The sequence below is a fragment of the Dipodomys merriami genome, unplaced genomic scaffold, assembly GCF_024711535.1.
Source record: "Dipodomys merriami isolate MVZ:Mamm:240054 unplaced genomic scaffold, mDipMer1.0.p SCAF_13, whole genome shotgun sequence".
Classification (NCBI taxonomy): Eukaryota; Metazoa; Chordata; class Mammalia; order Rodentia; family Heteromyidae; genus Dipodomys; species Dipodomys merriami.
The window spans coordinates 22,601,675-22,626,559 of record NW_027202604.1 but is presented as its reverse complement, the minus strand read 5'-3'; the positions used below and the strand labels follow the sequence as shown (position 1 = coordinate 22,626,559).

At 41.6% G+C, this 24,885-nt stretch overlaps 1 protein-coding gene across 3 annotated transcripts in view; it reads left to right on the top strand.

The window, feature by feature from the left end:
- Positions 1 to 24,885, top strand: part of Adamts9 (ADAM metallopeptidase with thrombospondin type 1 motif 9) — a 149,293-nt gene that overhangs the window by 31,574 nt on the left and 92,834 nt on the right. For all 3 annotated transcript variants that reach the window (XM_070018891.1, XM_070018892.1, XM_070018890.1), the window contains 8 exons: positions 147 to 187; positions 313 to 418; positions 4,132 to 4,278; positions 5,444 to 5,585; positions 7,894 to 7,998; positions 15,267 to 15,412; positions 23,520 to 23,701; positions 23,793 to 23,929. In XM_070018891.1, the coding sequence (XP_069874992.1) occupies positions 147 to 187; positions 313 to 418; positions 4,132 to 4,278; positions 5,444 to 5,585; positions 7,894 to 7,998; positions 15,267 to 15,412; positions 23,520 to 23,701; positions 23,793 to 23,929 (1,006 nt within the window). The remainder of the gene's footprint in view (positions 1 to 146; positions 188 to 312; positions 419 to 4,131; positions 4,279 to 5,443; positions 5,586 to 7,893; positions 7,999 to 15,266; positions 15,413 to 23,519; positions 23,702 to 23,792; positions 23,930 to 24,885) is intronic.

Below are 24,885 nucleotides of genomic sequence, written 5' to 3'. Positions count from 1 at the left end.
TTGGAGGCACGGCTCAGTTGGTAGAGCACTAGCTAATGAGTGAAAGTGGCAGGTACTGAGTTGGAGTCCCAGTCAGATCTAAAAAGAAAAGAAAAGTATGTTCTTGTATTTAATGTTGTCAAAGCCTAAGTCTGCTTTGCTTTCAGACAGGACATCTGCAGAGCCCATGACAAATGTGATACTCTAGGTGAGTCCCGGCTTCATGTCCTCTTGTGACTAAAACGATTTATTACCATTTATTATTCCAAGCCACAATTGTTTTTCAAAGTAAATTCTTGTTTTGCTTTGCCTCTCACCCACCTGTTCTAATAGGCCTTGCTGAACTGGGAACCATTTGTGACCCCTACCGAAGCTGTTCCATTAGTGAAGACAGTGGGCTGAGCACAGCGTTTACAATCGCCCATGAGCTTGGCCACGTGTAAGTTCCCATTCAATAATTGCATGTAATTCACTGCCGCCGCATCACATTTTTGTTCCTTTGATCAGTGACTTTGAATTGACATTAGTGGTTATAAGATGCTTCCCAACTCACAATGGATTTTACAGGGTTGGAAGTTTTGAATCTGATGGGCAGAAATGACGTTGAATAAGTGCCATGCAACCCTCTGCAGCCAGAGCTGGTGTGTGTCTCTGGTTGAACTGCTCATGCAGTGTCTAATAATATTCTCGTTTCCTACTCAGAACGGAAGGAATGGGGCCTTTCCTTTCCTTCCTCTGAGGTGGGAGAGCTTTCCTAGCTTGGTCTGGGAGGGTCTTACAATATTGTCCTGGTACACAGATTTTCAGAAACCCAAGTCCTTCCTGATTTAAGTCATCCATGGCTGGACTTTGGACATTCAGAATATGGAAACAGTAATAGCCTTTGATTGAAAATGAGCAAGGATTCGGAGGAGTCATTTTCTAATAAGTCGCTAAGTGGCAATTATGAAATGGCTTTTCCATTTGTTCTGTAGAGACAGAGCAGTTAGAAGATGAGGCAAATTGGTGTACATTTATTAGAATTTCTGATTTTTGGACTGTTACTTTCTAAAATAATTAAAATACGCTATTTTTGAAATAGTATTCTCGACAGATAGTATAACATAGCTTTATATCAATTTGTATATCTGATGTTAACTTTATTCGGAGCCAGTAATTATCCATTAAGCAAGATTTTTCATTTAAATAATTTTTGAAGGTCCCTTATAATTCTTACTAGGTATACAGCAAGTTACCTGTGCTCCCCCTTGCCAACCCTACACCAAGTGTCTCCAATTCATAAATAATGGACATAATTTTTTTAAAGACCTACCGAGCCATATTTTAAGAGCATGCTCCTTTTCCAAAGGGAATAATGTCAGATGCCCAGTGTTTAGAATGCAGAAGAGCCATGGCTTTTGGTGAGGCAGACCTGCCTAGTCGACTTCTTCTTGGACTCGGTGATTGCTAGGCACCTTTATGAGATGCAGACTCCTCAGACAGTGCTCTAGTTCTTTATCACACCTGAGTAGCCGTGTGACTTTGATCATGTGATTTATCCTCTCAGTGTCTTAGATCTTCATCTACCAAATTTGGCTAATGAGACCATCATCTGTAGGAACTTGTTCCGAGGCCTACTGTGGTTAACAAAGTCTATAAATACCTTTCTATAAAGAGGCATAATCTGCACCAAACCTGTGTTTGTCCTTGTATATACTTTAGATCTTCTCTACCTTACTTATAATACTTGAAACAATGTACATGCTATGTAACAGTTGTTTTACATATATATATGTAAAGAATACATATTATGTATATGAAAAAATATGTATATGTATATAGAAGAATAATAACAAAAAAACTTTACATGTTTAAACACTTCTGTTTCCATGACTTTACTGGGGTTTGAACTCATGCCTTGAGCTTCCCAGGCAAGTACTCTATCACTTGAGCCACATCCTAGCCTTTTTGCTATAGTTGTTTATCACATAGGGTCTCTCATTATGCTTAGGCCAATCTGAACCATGATCATCCTATTTATGTAGCTAGAATGTAGCTAGAATGACAGGTCCAGATTTTATTGCTTTAGACTGGGAATCTCATGAACTTTTAGCCCAAGCTGGCCTCAAACTTTGATCTTTCCTATCTCTGCCTCCCTCATAGCTAGGATTACAGGCATGAGCCACTGTCCAGTCATACACACTGCTTTGTTTTTGTTTTTCCATGAATATTTTCCTGTCTCTGGCTGGTAAAATCTGCAGATGTGTGACCTACAATTGCAATGAGCCAATTCTATTCATTGGGCCAAATAGATATGAAATTCAATAAAGCATGTAAAACATTAAACACTCTTCTTGGCTCATGCTGAAAAGTCTTGATTATTATTGTTGAGGAAGTGTTATTTCACCCTTGTAATGATCAAACTGGCCTGACATTTGAATGAAAAGCAATTTTCTACTTATGCATATGATGGAATAAACTAGATTTTTTTTTAACAAGTCATGGTGAGGCAAAAAATAAAACTAGCTCTTTGTACCACCGAGAGATGAGCTAGGGGTGGAATTCTCCACTTTCTTGGGTTAGTATGGCCTCTGCACTGACTGTGTCCAGGACAGTGGAGACCAGGACAGGGAATTTGTTAAAGAATAGACTCTTTAGGAATAAAAAATAAGTGAGTTCAACAGATCAATATTTTCCATCTGTACTGGCAAATTGTGAGGAGCCTACATTTATTTTTTTAAAGAAAACAAAACCAAACCTAAGATAAATTAGTTAAAGGGACTAATCAGTTCTTACTCCAGATCTCCCTTTGGTACACTCTTCCCTGTGTGATTCATGGGTTCCTGTATCCCACATGCATACAGAAAGGGATTCCTTTCTCGCTACGAGATGAATCCTATGCTTCAGGTTTGTGATTGGCATCTTCTCTCTTCCTGGGAGAGAAAAGATGACCTTTCTGAACTAGTCTCCTGATAGGGCTGAGAATGCCCTGTGGGTCATAGAGTCGATGTTTGGGGATTGAGGAAATACTAGTATTATTTTCCCACCTCCCCTGGGGAAGACAAGAATGGAAGAAATGTGTGAACTCCGCTGCCAAGTTCCCACCCAGGCCTGAGGGAATGTTGGCAGCCTTCTCCTGCCCCCTCTCATAGGCAGATCCTATCATAGTTCAAGAATCCTTTCATCCCTGACTTGTCGGGTGGTGGTGCCCATCAGCAGGCAGTTGTATGAAGCTTGAAACTCTTTGCCATCTCTTCAGGAAGCCAACTGAGTCGGCTGACTTGGCACGTCTCTGGCTTCCCGCATCACCACTGTCTTTGGTGACTTATTGTGCATGTGCTGTGCATACTTTCTAATGATATGTCTACACAGGTGTGCCATTTGTCAACCTGACCCAAAAGGGAGGTGCCAGGACCCATAGGGAGCCTTTTATTACAATGCTTTTGGCTTCAGTTTTTGATACTGACTGATTCTATATTCACAGCAAAATCACAACCTGCCAAATTCTTGACTGTATAAATAGCTTTGTAATAGATTATTAGGAATCCCTGCATCAGGCACTGGTTGCTGATGCCTATAATCCTAGTTACTCAGGAGGTGGAGATCTGAAGATCATGGTTTGACACTAGCCTGGCCAGGAAAGTCCATGAAATTCTTATCTCCAATTAACCACCAAAAAGCTGAAGCAGTTGTAGCTCAAGTGGTGGAGTGCCAGCCTTGAGTAGAAATAGCTAAGGGACATAGCTCAAGCCGTGAGTTCAAGCCTCTCTGCCTTCCTTCCCTGCTCCTCCCCCCCCCCCACACACACACAAAGAAAGGAAAACAAAAGGAATTCCAGTTATTGCTACTATTCTAGAACCAACTATAGAATATTCAGAGCCTCTAAAATTCCAAAAAGTGTACTTAAACCAAATGAATAACCAAGTACCTATTTTTTTTTAATCTACTAAATAGAGTCCTTTACATTAAATTGGGTGGTATTTCTGTTGTATTACATGCCTCTTCTTGAATTATCTTCAGTTCTAGTCTGTGCACCCAGATTGAGGTTCTTGTCTACAGGGCAGTAGCCAGTCGAGGTTTTTTTTCTTTCAGATGCATTCTTGAAGCCCCCATTCTCATGTAATGTTTCCTTGGCATTTATGGACATTCTCATCATTGTCTCCTTGACTTTAGGTTTAACATGCCTCATGATGACAACAATAAATGTAAGGAAGAAGGTGTTAAGAGTCCCCAGCACGTCATGGCACCAACACTGAACTTCTACACCAACCCCTGGATGTGGTCCAAGTGCAGTCGGAAATATATCACTGAGTTCTTAGAGTAAGATTTGAACTTTGTTTTAGCACAGACTTCTAGTGTCTGGCCTACAGTGGAGTGCAATGCTTGTGGGAAACAGCCTTCCTTTCGAGTTGTTATTTTTTATTGACATTCCTTGGCATAGGGGAAAAAAGTACTCCAATATCTGGGTCATTCACATCCTGGTCAGTGTTTGAAAGATTACAAACTGAACTGATAACAGAGTTTGAGGACTTGAGGCTAGTGGGAAAATAATGATGAATTTTGGATAAAGCTTTGCAGCTTGTTCAGAATAGAGGGGCTATGAATGCAATGCTGTGAAGAAAACCATAAATACTTAGACACTTCTCAGTCATTTCTACTTGAAAAGGGGTAGAATAGTGATAGGATCCCAAAGGAGATTATCTGAGTGGATAGAACTTGCAGCAGACCCCATACGGCTGAACTGAAGATGGCTCCTTCTTTCCAGCTCTCTCTCTCTTTCCTTTTCCTCTCTGTTTTTGTATAGCACTTCCTGCTAAGCTACTCTAAGATCTGATTACACTACACAATGTCTCCTCCAGCCCCTGTCACACATACTGCTCTGCTCACCCAGAACTATGGAAGGTGAAGCCATTCATTGTCCCAAGTCACTGAAACCACAGAGAAGAGGGAGTTTTAATAAGGAGGGTTCATCGAGTGTGGATTTTCCAGTTGGGATGTGTTGTAGAACAGCTAGAGAATGGGGGAGTTGTTGTCTTTCTTTCTACGCAGGTGGTGTGAGGTGTTTTCTTGCTGTGAATCACTGATTTGCTCCTTGATTCATTGCTTCGGCACACATTTACTGAATGCCTGTTGCCATGGGCCAGTGCTTGGATAAAAGAGATGTTATCTGGGCCCCTAAGAAGCTTACATCTATTGGGAAAGATGGTCAAATATAAACAGATAATTACCCACCCCTCCCAAATGTGGCAATCCTCTACTAGATCTATATTTCTTTCTGGCAATGTCGTATGCACAGCACATGGTTCTGTAGACGATGTACCACATGTGCAGCCACGGCTGCTGGACTTCATCTCAGGGAAAGAGCAAAGCAAAGGTCGTGGAGGGACAGCCCTGGCTACCTTCAAGTCTGTGTGGGGTGGCCTCACACATATTGGGAGCCTTTGATTGTCTCTGTTCTTACCATCTGTGTGTTTCTCTTTGGCAGTACTGGGTATGGCGAGTGTTTGCTTAACGAACCTGAATCCAGACCCTACCCTTTGCCTCCCCAACTGCCAGGCCTCCTTTACAACGTGAATAAACAATGTGAATTGATTTTTGGACCAGGTTCTCAGGTGTGCCCCTATATGGTAAGTGTGTGTGGGGGGAGGGGCTTCTTCTGCCTTGATCTAGTGATTCTACATTTCCTTGCATTCCACATTTTCTATTGGATTTCCCTTCTCTTATAAACTACCCAAGGAACAGGTGAAAAGGATGTTGATTACTAACAGAGCAGTGCTTGGGATGCAAGGATACACACCACATTGCTCAATGTCTTGGAGTTTTGCTGGCTTCTCTCACTCCAGGTTTGTGACAGCTGGAAGGCGAGAGATCATCAGGATTTATATTCATAAGTGAGATCCAGAAAGTCTGTAGTTACCAACCTTAGCTCTCTTCCCTCCCTATCTTCATTCCTGTACTTGATTTGTACCAGTGACCTGAATTATACGGACTCTGAGTAGGAAAAACCTGAGTGAGAAAAACCTGGCTTGTCATGTTTGTTTCCTGTGATTGCCAAAAGCTTCAGACCACTTCTGGGGAGTGCTTAGCTGGGTGGGTGAGTGGCGTGTGGATGCCATGCCCAGGTTGTTTGGCTATGATACAGTTATTGGATTGTGGCTGGAAAGAACTCTGCGGCCATAGTGCCCCATTCTATGCTATTAGAACACCAATTATTTTGCAGAGATTTCATGGTATATTGACAAGGATAGTAATCTCATGCAAATAATTTTTTAATTAAGTTTATAATACATATTTCTTAGTTACTCATAAGAGTAAAATATTAAGCATCATTGAAACGTCCAACTAAAGAAAAGCTAAGAAAATTTTGGTGTCTCCATTTAGTAGTTAAAGTGACCTACAGCTGGGAATATGATTCTGGTATCATTTTAAGAACAGAATAAATGATTTTATACTGTTTGTTCTTAGCTGTAATAAGAGAGGAAAATCTGCAGAAAAGATTAAATAGCTTGAGACTAATTGTTTTAAATGGACTTTTAGTACCTTCGCAATTTTTTTTATAATGAGTATTTAATTATATCAATTATCTTTTTTTTGGGGGGGAGGGTCAGTCATGGGGGCCTGAACTCTGGGCCTGGGTGCTGTCCTTGGGCTCTTCAGCTCAAGGCTAGCGCCCTACCACTTGAGCCACGTACCACTTTCAGCTTTTTCTGCTTGTGTGGTGAGGAATCGAACCCAGGGCCTCATGCATGCAAGGCAAGGCAAGCACTCTACCACTGAGTCATCTTCCCAGCCCCTATATCAATTATATTTTAAAAGTATACTTTGAAAGAGCTAAAGTAGATAAATCTGAGCAATATACAGAAGAAAGCTGATTGCAGCATGGATGAGAATGGCACTGTTCATAGGAAACTTCAATGCTAGGGTAGTCTTGGTAGATTTGCATGCATTTCTCTAAGCATAAGGGAAGATAAGGAACTATTGGGACACGGGCATTTCTAGGGAGAAGAGAATGAGGAAGGGAGCCAGGATACACATACTGGGCCTTTAACTCACATGTAAAATTTACTTCTCTTGGTTGAGTACAAAGGTATCCATTATGTTAATTAAAAAAATTGTAGCCAGGCACTGATGGCTCACATCTATAATCCTATCTACTGAGGAAGCTGAGATCTGAGGATCACAGTTGGAAACCAGCCCAAGCAGGGAAAACCTTGAGAGTCTTTTTTTTTTTTTTTTTTTGCCAGTTGTGGGGCCTGAACTCTGGGTCTGGGCACTGTCCCTCAGCTCTTCAGCTCAAGGCTAGCGCTCTACCACTTGAGCCACAGTGCCACTTCCAGCTTTTTCTGCTATGTGGTGCTGAGGAATCGAACCCAGGGCCTCATGCATGCAAGGCAAGCACTTTACCACTGAGCCATCTTCCCAGCCCAACCTTGAGAGTCTTATCTCCAGTTAAGCCTGAAGTAGAGCTGTGGCTCAAGAGATTATTGTTATTATAAAGTATTATGTAGCACTAACTTGAGTAAAACAGCTTGGCACAGCACCTAGGTCCTGAAATAAAGCCAACAATACCAGCACCCCCCCTCACACACACATTTAGAACTCAAACCAAAATGAAATTCAAGTCACACCCTATCTGCATTACACCCTAGCTGAACATCTGAGTTCCTAGCACATGCTTCCAGTGTGATGTTGAACATGTTCCATCTTGGTTTCCTCAACTGTCACATGGGAGGTATTACAGGGCCCTGTGTTACTGGACATGCCAGGATATGCAGCAGTTCCTCTGGTACAATCTCTGAATGTGCATGGGCATGTGCCTTGGAGCTGCTCTTCATGTGCTCTGGGAATATCACATCATTTATCATACCATGTTCTTGCCTTGATGCTTCATCTTAATCACATTGTCTCCCGATATCTTTCACCTGAATCGAGCAGATGCAGTGTAGACGGCTGTGGTGCAATAATGTGGATGGAGCAAACAAAGGCTGCCGGACTCAGCATACACCGTGGGCTGACGGGACTGAGTGTGAGCCTGGAAAGGCAAGTCACGCCCTGCTCTGTTCTTCTGTTTGGGGGCAGGATATGCATGACCTGGCTTGATGACCAGATCTGATATTAACATAGAAAAAATAATGCAGTCACTTTTTCAATGCAGGTTATTTTGAGGAGAAAGATTTGACTGACAATTAAAAATCCTGAAGCATAGGTTATGGCAGAATTCTTTTAACAGGGATGTACCTGTCATGTTACCTCCATTTTTTTTTTTAAAGACTTAAGACTCTCTTCTTAAGATTCTCCCTGATTTTAACATTTCTAAAATTTCATTGTGCTTCTCAAGTTTGGGAATATTTAGTGTGTTTCTTTTTCTTCTCCTCTCTTTTGCATGTGGCATTCGACAAGCTATTATAAAATCAAAGGAGTGTCTAAGAACCAAGTAAATGCAGAATATAGTATACGTATTGCATTCATTACCAGCCTCTCACCAGCTATGTTATTCCCTTTAAAGAGCTGTGATGTCACCTGGAACATTTCTAAGTCCAGTTTCTCATGAGCTGGTGATAGTGGTTCCCACCGATCTGTTAATAACTAAACAAACTCTGTTGCTTGTGAGGCCCAATGATAACAGGGTCCCACATGCCTAAGGGTATGATTAACTTAACCTCCTGCCCCCAGGGTGCATAGGAAACACTGGCAGTGTGCTGGTGATGTCATTATTTTCTGGCTCTCTCCCCTCAATTTCACTGATGAAATGTTTTACATATAAATCCTGAGTTTTTTTAATTCATAGGGATAATGGCTTTTACTAATGATACAGTCCCTGGACTGACATTTCTGACATTCTAGTTATCATTCTAGTTTTATATATATATATATATATATATATATATATATATATATATATATATATATATATATATATTTCTTTTTCTACCATATATACCCATATATATCTATTATATATATCCATATATATTAATATATATTTGTGTGTGTATATATATATATATATATATATATGGATAAATATAGTAGAAATAGAAATGTGTCTTTCCCCTTCATGGTTCCAGCTCTTGCTTCTAAAGGGAGAGAGGGTTCCATGGCTGTCAGTCATTTATGGAAAAATAAATATATCTCTTTGGACAAAGAGTGAATCTTGTACCCTTTGTGGAACATTTAACTTAGCACACTGGTAACTAGAGGATAACAGGTTTGTGTGGGAAGATGCATTTCAGGTTTCCATGGCAGCCATTAAGGATTGAATATAAATGTTGGTCACTGTGGTGAATGCCTGTAATCCCAGATATCAGAAAGATTGAGATGAAAAGGATTATGGTTTGAGACCAGCCTAGGAGAAATGTTACAAAACCCCATCTACCAACAAGTGTGTGTGTGTGTGTGTGTGTGTGTGTGTGTGTGTGTGTGTGTATGTATATATATACATATATGTAAATATGTACATTTCGATCTATCTGTCTATCTGTCTGCATGCTCTTCTCTTCCCCTTTTCAACTTTACTCACTTTGAATGATTTGTTCTCACTTCCTTTCCTTCCACTTTACTTCATAGAAGTAATAATACCCAGAATGGCTCCTTAGAAAGGGGTCCTGAGAGGTGATAGACTCTTCTTCTTCTCTCCCTGATGATACAGACAGAGGAATGCAAAATCAAAGTGAGCTACCTAGGATCCCTAAGGTCTTTTAAGATAGAGCTTCCCCTACTGTGTCTGGCTGGCTTTCCCCTTCATGGTTCCAACCCTTTCTTCTGCAGGGACTGAGGGCTCTGTGCCTCGAGGTCAGTGCTCTGAGCCTCTTCACTGTCCTCTGGTCAAACAAGAGGAGTGAGTCCTAGTTTCTTTACTCATCACTTTGGCCACTTAGGAGCTCAAGGGTGTGGAAGTTCCTTTATGAAATTATAAAGAAGCTGACTTTGTAATTGACTTGAGAGGAGGATGGCTCATGCTTTCATCTTGTTGGCTGGACCTCAGCAGTTGCAAGCACAGCTTTATCCAGTAACCTTCTACCAAAAGCTACAGAGACATGGATAAAGGGACTGCTAGAGCTTTCATTGATTGGTTCAGAAAAGAAATGTAGCTCTTTGGACAAAGAGTGCATCTTGTACCCTTTGTGGAACATATAACTTAGCACATTGGTAACTAGAGGATAACAGGTTTGCGTGGGCAGATGCATTTCAGGTTTCCATGGCAGCCACTAAGAATTGAATATAAATGTTGGTCATTGTGGTGAATGCCTGTAATCCCACCAACCAGAGAGGCTGAGATGAGGATTATGGTTTGAGTTCAGCCTAGGCAAAATGTTAACAAAACTCCATCTACCAATAAGCCTGATGTGGTGGTGTGCACCTGGGATTCCAGCTGAGTGGGATGTTTAAGTAGGTAGATTGTGGTCCAAGGCCAAAAACACAAGAAAAATAAATTTTTAAAAATCTGAAAACTAGAACAAAAAGGGCTGGGCCATGGCTCATGTGGGAGAGAGCTTCTTGCCTAGCAAGTATGAGGCCCCGAATTCAAGCTCTACTACACGCTCCCCTCCAAAAACAGAAATAAAATGTCATTCATTCTCACACAAACAACAAGTGACTTTAGTTGAGAGTGGTGGCACACAGCTGCAATCCCAGCAATCTGGAGGCTGAGGCCGCAGGATTGCAAGTTTGAGACCAACCAGGTTACATAGCCAGACCCTGTCTCAAAAAAGCAAACCACCAGCTGGCGCTGGTGCTTCACACCTGTCATCCTAGCTGCTGAGGAGGCTAAGATCTGAGAATCACGGTTCAGAGCCAGCCTGGACAGGAAACTCCACGAGGCTCTTATCTCCAATTAGCCACCAGAACACTGGAAGTGGTGCTGTGGCTCAAGTGGTAGAACACTCGTCTTGAGCTAAATAGCTCAGGGACTGAGTCCAGGCCCAGAGTTCAAACCCCGTGAGTGACCAGAAAAAAAAAAAGGAAATCACACACACACACACACACACACACACACACACACACACACACACACACACACACACACACACACGATATGACCTCAGAATTCTTGTAGCCATGGAACCTAGATATCTGCTCCCAGTTGATGAGAGAAGAGGATAAACGTGACACCTGCTTGACTACTTGATGAGCATGGGAGAGACATAACCAGTTCTATTATTTAAGTCAAGTCTGTTGGATCTCCCCCAAATCCAGTTATTGTATTGTGGTTCTTAGTGTGATGCCTGTATACACCTGCATGCATCTCACGCTTATTACTTCTGGGAAACCCATAAGAAGAAACAGATTGCACTGAGTTAAACTATCTTGAATGGTTTCCAAGCTCCCTGTGTTAGTGTAGTTCCTCAGCCAATCCTAAAACAGAGATATGCTCACCTCCAGTTTGTACAAAGGAAGTAGAGAGAAGGAGCTTTGAGGGTGATGCCGTAGTGTGCAAGAAATGGGGGAACCTTAGGAGAGCTTACAGAAGGCCCTGTCTTGTGGGCTTGGGTGCAGCCAGAGCAGGCATGCTCCCAGCAGTTTTAGAAAAGCACCTATGCCAAGAAAAGGATAGGTGCATTCTTAATTGTTTTAGAAAAGTGGCCAAGTCTAACAGCTTTTGTGAAAAATCTTACAGGCATGGGTGCATGTAAATGCTGTGAAGTGTGCAGTTTTTAGATGCCAAAAAGGGTGGTATGTTGGCCTAGAAACTCTTTTCATCCACTCTTGGTTGATTTAATAGAATTGACAGTCTGGATCTTTTTTTCTCTCTGCTGTCTTTGCTAGGTGATACTCACCTCTCTCTCTCTCTCTCTCTCTCTCTCTCTCTCTCTCTCTCTCTCTCTCTCTCTCTCTCTCTCTCTCTCTCTCTCTCTCTCACCCTGTTTCTCTCTCTCTCTTTCTCTTCCCCTCTTTTCCTTTCTCTGTCCCTCCTTTTCTCCTCTTTCTCCTCTTTCTGCCAGACTTCTGCAACAGTAATCTATCTCTCATGCTGACACAAAGTTATTTTAATGAATGACTCCACTAATATGTCTTCATTATCTCCATTCTCTTGTTAAGCCCATTAATGTTTTTATTCCTGCCTTGTTTCTGAAATTTGAAACTCTTTGGGTTTAATCCCTCTTAAAATAAAATTGACCCCCAAGTCCTGTTTCTGACCTCTTAAAAACATTCACTTCTGTAAAATGTCAACTAAATGACTTTGGACACTTAAGAAGGTTGTCTTTATTTTGAGTGTTGCTTCAACAGCCTTCACATAATGGCTGTTCTCAGGTATAGTTAAGGGTTTGTCACATGTGTCTGGTAAAATAAGTGAAGTTGGTACAAATTTTCCAAATGCTCTCATCTGCAGCCTGTGGAAACAATGTGCTGTGTTACCCTTCCTAACCACTTTCTAGGTATGGGGAGCTCAAACACTTCCCTTACTTAATAGGGGTGTTTGCTCTTGTTTGTACATGCATGAATGGTGAGACCACAGGACTGAATTTGCGTACTGGCTTTTAATCAGAAGTTTTCTTTTAGAAAGAGACTATGGATATGTTTGGGCCCAGTGCTGATTGGTAACATCTGATAAACCTATATCCTTGTCTCTTTCTGTGATTCTTAACAGTGCTTAATGAAAGTAATGGTCACTTTGGAGTTGTATCTTGCATGGAGGTAAAGTATGTAAAGTAGAGAAATCAGTAGACACAAGTGTGAAGTATCAGCAGGGGATAAGTGTATTTGCAGGAAGCATCTTGTTATTAAAGAAATCTGTGAATGGTTGTAAGACTCTTCTCTTCCCTTTACAGAATTAAAAAAAAAATTACCCTTGGTAGAGGAAGATTTGAAGGTGGATTTGTGCAGTTGTGTATTGCTTGGAAATTTTGTTCAGATCAAGTCCTGTTTATTGTAGTATAAATAATTTGGCTCTCTGCCAGACACAGAAAACTAGTACAAGAGCTAGGCAATGCACAGAGTTCTTATGGAAGGTACATGAAGTCATAGAGACCAGGTTTCTGCTATCTGTGTATGTGTACATGCACATGAATGTGTGTACATGTGTAAGTGTGCATGTGTATATATGAGCATGTTGGTACTGGTCTTGAACTCAGGGCCTGGGCACTGTCCCAGGCTCAAGGCTAGCACTGTACCACTTAAGTCATAGCTCTACTTCCAGCTTTTTTGGTAGCTAATTGGAGTTAAGAGTCTCAAGGACTTTCCTGCCTGGGCTGGCTTCAAACTTCAATCCTCAAATCTCAGCCTCCTGAGTAGTGAATACAGATGTGAGCCTCTGGCACCTGGCTTCACAGAGTTTTTGCAAGCGATGCCATGGTCTACCTGTTAAAACTTTTGTCCTGAATTGGCTTAGTGCCACTAAGACACTAGCCACTGAACCCTGGGATGTCATTGTGATTGAGATATGCATAAGTGTACATAAGTTCTGAAGAGCAAATTTTTTTTTTTACCACAGTGATCCCAGTCCCCTTGTATCTACTGTGGAAGTGTCTGAAATATACGGTGGTTCTGAGCTGTGTCATCTGCTACGTGCATTCACATTCATACCTAGGATAAAGCTTAATTTACAAATTAGGCACAGTAAGAGACTAAAATAACTAAGAGTACAATGAAAAATTATAGCAATGTTCTGTGATAAACATTTTTTAGAACTTATAAATAGCCTATATCTAGGGTATGTAATATTTTCTTTCCCTGGGGGACTAACTGTAATGAAAAACCCCTGAAAGTAAAGATGTGGCTCAAAGCAGACGGCTGTAGTCATATTTTTATATTAATTATATGTAGAAATAATAGTGTTTTAGATCTACTGGGATGAACAAAATAGATGGGGTTTGAACTCAGGTCTTTATGCTTGCCAGGCAGGTGTTCTACCACATGAACCACACTTCTAACCCCCTTAAAGTTTTTTTTTACCTTTTCTATTTTTGGTAGTACTAGGATTGAGTCCCAGAACAGACTTCATTCTTGCTAGGCAGGTTACTCTCTAGCTAGCCCAGGATTTTTAACTTTTAAAATGTGACTTCTAGAAATTCTTAAATATGTACGTGGCTCTTGTACGTTTCTGCTAGGTAAAGGGGCTCTAGGTGATGTCACTGCTCTTTTATTTGCATGTGCGTATCTTCTAGCAAATGTTGATAAACATTGGAGAGACAGAGACAATGTGAAATGATTGGAGGCAGATGGCCGTGCCTCTCAGCCCCGCATTGCATGGGTACCAAGTTGTCCCAACTGCCAACGCACACAGAATCTTTAAGCTTTAGCCAAATAGCCCAGGGGAAAGGCCCATCCTCAGACTCTGGAAGAGGAGAAGGAAGAGGAGAGCAAAGGCCAGGATAGCTAGAGAAAGTTTGATTGGATTCTTTATGTGACTGTCCTCCATCATTTTCTTGGGAAGGCTAGCTCCCCCCCCACCCCAACCCTTTACCTGCCTCTTGTTCACGCCTTTGTCCTGGCCCACCTCTCCCCAACTCAGGCCCTGTTCTCTATACTTCATTGCTGTACTTCAGCGATCTAAGTGAGCCATGGGGCATCACCCCGCTGCGGCCACTGAGGCCTTTCTTTCCTTTGTTCCTGACCAGTGACCTCCGCTTTATGTCAGAGCTTCCCACTCCAACAATGGCAGAAGGTCAAAATGGATTTCTTCACTCCCTGTCCTACTGAGGTGTATTTATTTCTTTGTTGGATTTGGTTTATTATTATTTTTAACATCAAGTCCTTCTTTCTGCTCCAGATTAGGGAATCTGAAACGATGAATTACAACCAAAAAAGTAATCAAATTTAGGGCTCTGACACGTGTCCACTTTTCCATGAGTTTGATCCTAAGTGCTTTGTTGGAGTGAGTTCATAGCAATCATGTACCTCACTTTCTGTATTTTTTTCTTATTTTTCCTCTCCTATTTAATTAAAATCGAGTTTTATAATTCACGAGGGAGTAATAAAACATTATATTTTTCCCGGTTTGTAACATCTCTAGGCCTTGTTAGTAGAGATTGGCTGTGCAAATCCTGTAACTCATATTTGGGCCCTGTCCACAACCCATCAGCCTGTTGTCCAAGTCTGCAGACTAATGGAGCAGCTTAAAGTTGGCCATTGAAGTCATTCTGTCTCTTGAAACCAATCCCCCCTTTTTTTTTTGAGTGAAGGATCGATAAAGATATAGCTTAAAAATGAATAAACACAAGATTACAAGCCCTTGATGCCATTATGTTGCAAATGGTGATTGCCAGCATCTGAAAGGGTTGAAACAGGACGAAATGTTTAAGAGGATGGCAGGTCCTACTACAACTCAGCACCAAGCGTTTCCTCACTGTTCCCCTTATTAAATACAGCACTGCAAGTTTGGATTTTGTGTTCCCAAAGAAATGGATGTGCCCCCGACGGATGGATCCTGGGGAGGTTGGAGTCACTTTGGTTCCTGCTCAAGAACATGTGGAGGCGGCATCAAAACAGCCATCAGAGAGTGCAACAGACCCGAGTAAGTCTTCCCTGGCGTCTGTCCTTCCTGTGTGGCAGGAGGCCAGGCAGACTTCCAGGGCTGCCCCAACCCTCCCTCCCCACACATCTCCATGCTCTGGTACTATTTCCCTGGCCAGGTCCTTCACTATTAAACGTGTCGGCCACACGGTCATACTTCTGTGTGTGGACCAGCTGAGACGTGTCGTTGAAGGGAACAGAACAGAATATTTAACAAGTAAAAGTAAGCAGCGGTTTGTACAGCAAGTTCTCAGACTTGCCACTGGCCCTTCATAGGCTGGGGAGTCTGAGAAGAATAGAGTAGAAATAAAATGGTTTCTATTCTTCCTAGAATAGAAATGCTTCTTTCATTGCTGGGGTTATGTTCGAGTTTGTGATTTTTGGAAGCAGACTCTTACTATGATAGTCAGTTTGATCCCAAACTCCAGGGCTCAAGAGATCATCCGGCTCTGTCTCCGAATTAGCTGGGATGAGAGGCATTGGCCACCATACTAGGCACCCGGCAACTATTGTAAAGCACTCTACCACTGAGCCACCTTCCCAGCCCCCAGCAACTGTTTTGTAAGACCCCACCCAGCTGCTTTGGGATTATGAAACATAAGTTGATGTAACAGGTTCTATTTTTTAACAGTATAGATACTATTGTTATTTTTTTTTTAAAAAAGCAAGCCACTGAAGTAAAGGATGAGATGGGTTAGCATCATGTACCAATGCACAGTATATAGTGTGGGAAGTGTGCAGTAGAGCAATGCAGGGGCTGCTTAGATCGGCTGATTGTTCAGAGGAGGGGAAAGAGTCTGATGTTGACATCTGTTCTCTACAAGAAAAATCAGAAATATGTAGCCAAAAAGAATACAACTATAGGAAACTTGTTTACAGACCCTGGCCTACATAAATGCTCTGTAGTGCAACTCACAAATAATGATCAATTTAATTTGGTTTTATTCACAATCCAATTTATATATATATATATATATATATATATATATATATATACACATATATATATATCCACTTCATCTTTATCTCTATAACGACAACTAAAGAACCATAAGATACAGACTGGTCTATAAAACCAACATAGTAACTGTAGATAAAAATGCAGATTTTCTAGATAGCCTACATTTTGTATTAGCTCTTTTTTGTAGTAGATGCACACATAAAAGTTTATAATATTTTAAAAATTGAGATCATTATTCCTACTCTCTCAAAACAATTAGATGTGTATCATTTCAGTATTGTTAAAAATATGTATATATACATATGTATATATATGATTGTGGACATAATATGTATTGCATAAAAAGAAGTATCACATGATTTACAATGAGTCCATGTTACTTTTAAAAGTCAACAGTATAGTTGATGTATATACTGTTGAGCTATTTAAAATTCAACAATATACAACCAATAGGATTTTTTCTTTACAAGTGGAAATCGATCTGAACTAACTGGTATCTGCATTCATCAAAAGTGTTATTTGGAATATTTTTTTTAACTTTAAGAATATACCATTCAACAGATGTCTTGTGCCATTTTTTTTCATCTTGGGTTTTTGATTGTCCCCTCCCCCACTCTTAGAGCAATTCTAGAAGTAAAGTGGAAAGAGATAAATCACTCCATAATTGGGATGGTTAGACAAAGAAAATCACCCAGTGTGAAGCTCTCAGCAAAAAGGGTTTTGAGCTTCAAAGTGAAACAAAAGTCCTCGCATTCAGAAGTTAAGAACTGATCATTAAAGACCTCAATTAGAGGTCCTTGTCCTTGTTGTTTGCTATGGGAGGTTTAAAACACACACACATCCACACACACACACGCACACACACACACGCACACACACACACACACACACACACACACACACACACACACAAACCAGTCTACCTAGTTGAGTGTCAGCACTGACATCATTCTATTAAAGCTCCTCCAGGTCATTTGCACTTCAGGATGCCCCTGTTAATTGAGGAAGGAGACAGACTGTCTCTCAATACTGAGGTTACAATAGACGTGAGCAGTGTCAGTTTGAAAAGTGAAAGGGGGACGTAGAAAAGGGAAAATCAGGTCCAAAAATCTCGGGGCGAACGCTTGCACAGAGAGATTCTCAGAGCAGATGGTTCATTATTTTGGATGAGGCAGTGCGTTCTGTCATGGCTCTCAAGGAACGTGCGGGCACAGTCCCCCCCTTCTCCCTGGGAAGATACCCTTCCTTACCTCCTTGCCAGGGCAAGCCTTCAAATAGAATATTGAGCTCCAATTCTAGGACTCAAGTAGTAGGTCTGTGTGAGAGCACTGGATTGTTATATTGTTTGTTTTGTTTTTCATAATAAGATACAATCTGAAAATGTATTTAGGTAACATTCAGACTTTTTTTTTTCCTTGCCAGTCTACTTGGGTGTTGTCCCTGGGCAACTTTTTTTTTTTTTTTTTTTTTTTTTTTTGGGTCCGGTCGTGGGGCCTGAACTCTGGGCCTGGGTGCTGTCCCTCAGCTCTTCAGCTTAAGGCTAGCGCTCTACCACTATGAGCCACAGCGCCACTTCCGGCTTTTTTCTTTTTGCTTATGTGGTGCTGAGGAATCGAACCCAGGGCCTCGAGCATGCAAGGCAAGCACTCTACCACTGAGCCATCTTCCCAGCCCCCTGGGCAACTTTTTGCTCAAAGTTAGCACTCTACCACTTGAGCCACAGCACCACTTCCGGTTTTCTGGTGGTTTATTGGAGCTAAGAGTCACAGACTTTCCTGCTCAGGCTTGCTTCAAACTGTGATCCTCAAATCTCAGCCTCCTGAGTAGCTAGGTTTACCGGCATGAGCCACTGGTGCCCCGCCCATTCAAACATTTTTATGCTACATTTTTAGGGTTTTCTCCTTCCAGTCAAAAACCAAAAAAATGTGAGTAACCTTGTTGTATGCTTTGGGTTCTGCTGTCATCAGTGACCAAGCTGTAGAAACAGCATTTTTTCTAATTTTGTACCCCTACCCCATTTTTGGTCTGAACTGGGACATTGTAGTTGAAATGTGGTACTGTCTAGGTGGAGGCCCTCATAGTTTTTATGTTTCAATCTCAGGATTCTTTTTTTGTTGTTTGTTTTTGACAGTAATAGGGATTGGACTCAGGACCTCACATTTGCTAAGCAGGTTCTCTGTCATGTGAGCCATACTTCCAGCTCCTCTTTTATCTTTTGAGCCTGGACTATGAGTCTCCTGTTTGTGTTTCCTCATGTCACTGGGATGACAGGCCTGTGCTACTGTGCCCAGCCATTGTGCTTCTCCTGTAGTTAGGTTAATAAGCACAAGCCACACAGGCCAGCCATGGTTTGAGATAGGGTTTTGTGAATTTTTATGCCTGGTCTAGACTTGAACCAGGATTCCCCCATCTCTTCCTCCCAAGCAGTTAGATTTGAGCCCTTGCACACAGCCCGTAAACTTAGTGGCAATCCATGTTCTTCAGATAAGATGATCACTCACCCTGGCTTGCAAGGAGAATCCCTAGTTTATGTCTGTTCCCTTAGAGATCTTATTAATAGCTGACATTTTTGGTCTGAAAATTTCATTGATTGGCAAGGTAAATCACATGGTCTCTGAAGCAATAAGAAGTATGAGTAAAAGTTAAGTCAGGGAACACCAGAAATTTAAGTTGGAAAACCAAACGAAGCATTGGAGCTAGAAGATGCATTATTGAGCGATTCGGCCTTAGTCTTGTTAGTTTGTGGTCAAAATTTGGCTTTGAGCTTCCTAGTAGCTTAAGCAAAAACACTTCCTGGAATTGCCAAACTAGAAAAAGCAACAACACAACAATACCTTAGGAAAGACAGAAGATTTCCTTCTTGTGATGCTCTTATTTTGCTTTGAAATTAGGAGAGAGGTAAAACTTTCAAATAACATATTCTTATGTAGTCTCTACTCACAGCAGCCATTTATGAAATTGTACTTAACAAGAATGTTTAAGACACATGTCTCATTCATCCCACCAAAAAGCGAGTTTTACTTTGGGCAGCAAAAGTGCAGCAGTTTTTCTTTGAAAAATGACTTTGAATTTAGATGAACTTTTTTTTGTGTGTTTCAAAATAGTTATTTGTTTTCAAAATTGGTTATTGTGGAAGAACGTTCATGAACACAGAAGTAAGGTATCCAGTCCCCACACATTGCTTCATTTGGAAGGCTCACTGAAGATAGGCTGGTAAAACTCTTTCCTTCTCACCTAATCCTGGAACACCTTGCTAGCATTCTCTGCAGAGGCCATCCTTTTATAAAGCTTCTGGCATAGGAACCACTCTATCTTCCGGGGTCACCTCTTGTATCACTAGAAATTGCCTGTACCAGCCTAAAATCCACCTACTTTAACCATTATAGATATACATGAAGACTAAGCACAGATGGTTCATGCTACTAGCTTCTTAGGAGGTTGAGATAAGGAGGAGCACTGTTATAACCAGCATGAGCAGAAAAGTCCAAGAGACTTCATCTCCAATTAGCCAGTCAAAAGGCCAGGCTAGCACTGTGTCTTAAGACACATGGCTGTTCCTCTACTAGCAAGAAAAGTGAGTGAGCTTGAGGCTCTGAGTTTAAGTCCTTGTATTGGCACCAATACGTTCAAACCCATTTGCAGGTCAAAGTTTAATTTTCTCTAAGGGCAGAAGACATCTGTAGTGATCTTTACAAAGCATTCCTGTAGTTTTGTCCTAGTCTTCATCTGTGACCTAACTGGCCTGCTTATATGATATGTGCTTGAAAGGAAAATTCAACTTGTTGGAATATAATAGTAATTAACCTAGCCTTATATCCTTCTCATCCTGATTTGGCCTGCATCATCTTTAAAAGATTTTTATTAGTTGGAAATTGTGGTTAATGTTACTCTTTAAAGCTGAATTTCCTATAATTTTTGTTATTTGCCTACATGGAAAGAAACAGTCCTATCCAGCTAAATTATTAAATGGTGAGATTAATATTTTTCCATTCCAAAAGGCAAGTCCAATTGGCTAAAGCTTTTCCTATTACACAGAGTATGAAGTTAAGCAAACCACATTTTCTAGGACAGAAAAAAGGCCATCCAGTGCAAAAGGGCACATTTGCATTCATTAAAGCCATATGCATAATTAAGGAAGAAATTATAACCTTCTTTTCCATAAAGCTCAGCAAGAGAAGTCAGGGGCTGAGTTTGATATGGAAAGAGATCTGTGTGAAGAGTAATAGCCCCAATAGCTCTAAGAAGTAGACACTAGCATCATCCTTCCTTTCAGACAAGGAAACTGAGGCCAGTGAGATGAAGCCCCTTTCCTAAGGCTGCACCATTATGAAGTGGTTGGTAGGGTTGTTTCTAACATCCATGTGTATAATCTTATAGTCATGCCTCTTATACATGCACTTTTGTTTTCGTGCTGGTACTGGTGCTTAATCTCAGGACCATCCACTCTTCCTTAGCTCAAGGCTGGCATTCTACCTCTTGAGCCATGCTTTCACTACCAGCTTTTGGTGGATTAATTAGAGATAAGAATCTCTCAGATCTGTCTACCTGGGCTGACTTCAAACCATAATCCTCAAATTTCATCCTCTAGAGTAGCTAGGATTATAGGCAAGAGCCAATCACCGGCACCTGGCTCCTATGTACAGTTTTTAAAGTGTTATTTAGTTACGAACATTTACAGAAATAAATAAATCACAGAATGCTGTTTTCCATAATCAGAATAAGCAAGGTAGAAAGTGTTTCCTTCCAGGGAAGCCACTTAGTAAAAATAGTTATCTGTAGTCTAAATATCTGCAGCATTTGATCAATTTCAAAAATTTTCCGAGACTCATTACATAAAAAAGTCAAAATTATTATTATTATTATTAGTCGTGGGGCTTGAACTCTGGGTCTGGGCGCAGTCTCTCAGCTCTTCAGCTCAAGGCGAGCACTGTACCACTTGAGCCATAGCACCACTTCCAGTTTTCAGGTAGTTTATTGGAGATGAGAGTTTCACGGACTTTCATGCCCAGGCTGACTTTGAACTGCAGATCTCTACCTCCTGAGTAGCTAGAATTACAGGCGTGAGCCACCAGTGCCCAGCTTAAAAATTATTTTTAAAGAGAATGCAATATAAGATACTTCTGGGCAATAAATAAATGACCCATCCAATGAAAACAGTTGGATATTTTAAAAGAGTCCATAATGATAATTTCTGCCTTAGGAAAAACAGAAGGGGGTGTTTCTCATAAGACTTTTGAAACAAATTTTACCCAAACAGGTGTATGGTTCTGATTAGTTATTCATATTTGTTTTATGGTATTTTATGCATAAGAGACTTGGGTGTCTTGATACTGAAGAAAGGATTTGGTATCCAACAAACCAAGGCTGCCAAGAAGAACTAGACCAGACCACACCACAGTCCCTTAGGATAATGTTTAAAAAAAAAGAGAGGACCAAGCCTGGGCAACTTGAGTTCCAGTCCTGACTCTGCTCTTTTACTAGCTGCGTGATGTTGGGGAAAGTCCTTACCTCTCTGATCTTCCTGTTGCTTGATAAAAAAGTACCCCATCAGCCCTATTCTTGGGCAAGAAATAAAAAAGAATTCTGGCAAGTCAAATGAACAATGCAGATACAAACCACATGGCTATAATCGTACTTAATGGGGAAGCAACTAGACACAGACACTGCTGTTGTTACCTGCCATTGGACATTCCTAGATGTAGCCTTCTTTGTGAAAAATGATGGCTAGTACATGGCAAGCTTTGCAGGGACTCAGCACTCAGAGAGCCAGGAAGCTTACACAGAGTCACCTTCTTCCTACAACATCCATGTTCTTCACCTCCCTCGGCACATCTTGGATGAAGGAGCCCATTTATAGCAGTGTCAGGACAAGCTTCCTTGGGCGGTTCTTCCTGAGACCTGAATTCCCTGCAGGAGCATTTGTGAATCCCTTGCCAAATTAAGAGTTGGTGCTCAAACTAACTGGTGGGCAAAATCAGATTCCACTGTGAATCAATGGTGAATTGGGATAGCTGCTGACTGCTGGTGGGTAAGTTGTATAATTTGCTCTCCGGGTCACATCTGGAACCTACATGTTGCATGCTGGGAATAAATTCTCACTGTCATGCCTCAGAAAGTACACTCCATAAGGTGTCATATGAAGTAAGGGAACCAGTGTGCTCTCTCCTCTTCTTAGTGAGTGACTCAAACTATGGAGACGTGACATTTATCCTATGTTATTTGTAGAACACAACACAACAAAACAATGGCTGTCAGGAGAAAGGATGGGGAGGGCCGATGAGTGGGGGGGTGGAAGGGCATATGTTCCCCCCACCACCACCCCCCTGTCTCCCCAGAGTGTAAATCAAGGTGCAGATGGTAGCTGGGGAGCCAGCCAACTACCCAGCAGATATTTATCAGATTCTGTGACAAAGCTTCTCCCACCCTCATCCAAGAATAGAGCTCAAAGAGCCTGGTAGCTTACTAGAATCACTGGGGAAAGGGGACCTGTTCTTAACAATGTTTTTGTTTGTTGGGCATGTGGCTCAGGCCTATAATCCTAGCTGCTCAGGACACTGTGATCTAAGGATCATGGTATGAATCTAGCCTAGGCAAAAAGTCTGTGAGGCTCTGATCCCCAATCAACCGCCAAAAAAACTGGAAATAGAAGTAGAATTATGGCTCAAGAGGTAGAATGCTAGCCTTGAGTGAAAAAGCTAAAGGACTAACTGGGCCCAGGCCCTGAGTTCCAGTTTTAGTATTACTACTACTACTACTACTAATAATAATAATACAATCTAAACCAAAAAAATGGAAGGATTGGAAATGTCTAAGAGAAAAAAGACAAGAAGTATAGTCTCAGAGATTCAGGCTTTGTGTTTCCTACATGAAATGACATACCCTGGCATGTGGTCCTCCAGACAGCCTTACAAGGTTTTAGCATTCATATCACAGATAGAGGTGTTACTGCTTGCAAAGGTTAAGTGACTTGCCCCATGTTTATTCTTTGTATTGTTGAAGACAGAATGCCCTTGGAAACAGAGCCCTGGCCCTCCCTTCTTTCCCTGGCCACCTTAAATTTGCTTCCCTAGAAAACAGGAAGTCTTGAGGGAGTGAGTGACCCTTATAATACAGTGTGTGTGTGCGTGTGTGTTTTACATTGTCTCAGGCCAAAAAATGGTGGCAAGTACTGTGTGGGGCGAAGAATGAAGTTTAAGTCCTGCAATACGGAGCCCTGTCCGAAGCAGAAGAGGGATTTCCGAGATGAGCAGTGTGCTCACTTCGACGGCAAGCATTTTAACATCAATGGTCTGCTCCCGAACGTGCGCTGGGTCCCTAAGTACAGCGGAAGTAAGTGGTTCTGGGCCAGTGCCCGCAGTTGGCAGACCTGCTCTGGCTCCAGACAAAGAAGTCACACGGGTGTCATGTTTCTCCTCTCTAGTTTTGATGAAGGATCGGTGCAAGTTGTTCTGCAGAGTGGCAGGGAACACAGCCTACTATCAGCTCCGAGACAGAGTGGTTGATGGGACTCCCTGTGGGCAGGACACAAATGATATCTGTGTGCAAGGCCTTTGCCGGGTAAGTCCCACATGGTGTTTACTTCCTGCTGTCAAGCTGAGGGTTATGATTTCCTTGACAGAATAACAGCTGCTGTTCTCTGTGTGCTATCTCCTAGGCAAAAGTGTATTCTCTGAACCATTAGCGTTAGACCATTGATTCTGATGCATCCTTATGAAAACCACTGCCCAAGGTTTTCCCTGGACCTCTGTGGAGTGCTACACAAAACTTCCCCTTGACAATTCACACCAGTTCAATTTATACTATAACCTGAGCATGGGCGGTTAATCCCAACTGCTTCCTGACAGCACATTTTTCTAGAATGAAGAGCTATGTTCCAGAAAGATGTCAGGAGAAAGAGATGACACCACTCATCATTCCTCTTAGTGCTTGAGTGTTGTTCTTGGAAGGTTAAACAGAGAAAGAGCTGGTTCAGCTTGGTATCAGAGCGCTGATTTCTTGAGGGTCTGAAACCAACTGTCAGAAATCCTTGCTAACCCAGCCGGATGCTGAGTTAATGTATATGTACCTTGCTTGTGGTCCAAAGGCCAATTGGAATTCCTCACCTGTCAGGTTTGAGTGTAAGCGCATCCCCCCCCCAGTGGGCTCTGTGATGTAGATTCCCTTCTGGGCCCACTCCATGGAAACACCTTGAATTTCTTTTGAAAGATGAGTCATAGTGGAACAAAAAGACACTGGAAATGGGGTTTTCCCCAGCTTCTCTGAGAGCTCTCTTCTACATTAAACTCGTGTGTAGGGAAAGCTCCAGACTTTGTGTTTTGCCTTGTATGCAGAACTAATATGTTAACGCAGTGGATTTCACATCAAATCAAATTTTCTATCCTCACTTGGAAAACTGGAAAATGTCAGCGCTGAACTCCTGGCCGTAAATGTCATTCTTAGCCTGAAGTGTTCAGTGGTTTTTCCCTTGAGATGGGCACGAAGTCATCATTAGCTACAGCTCTTCCCACCACCTC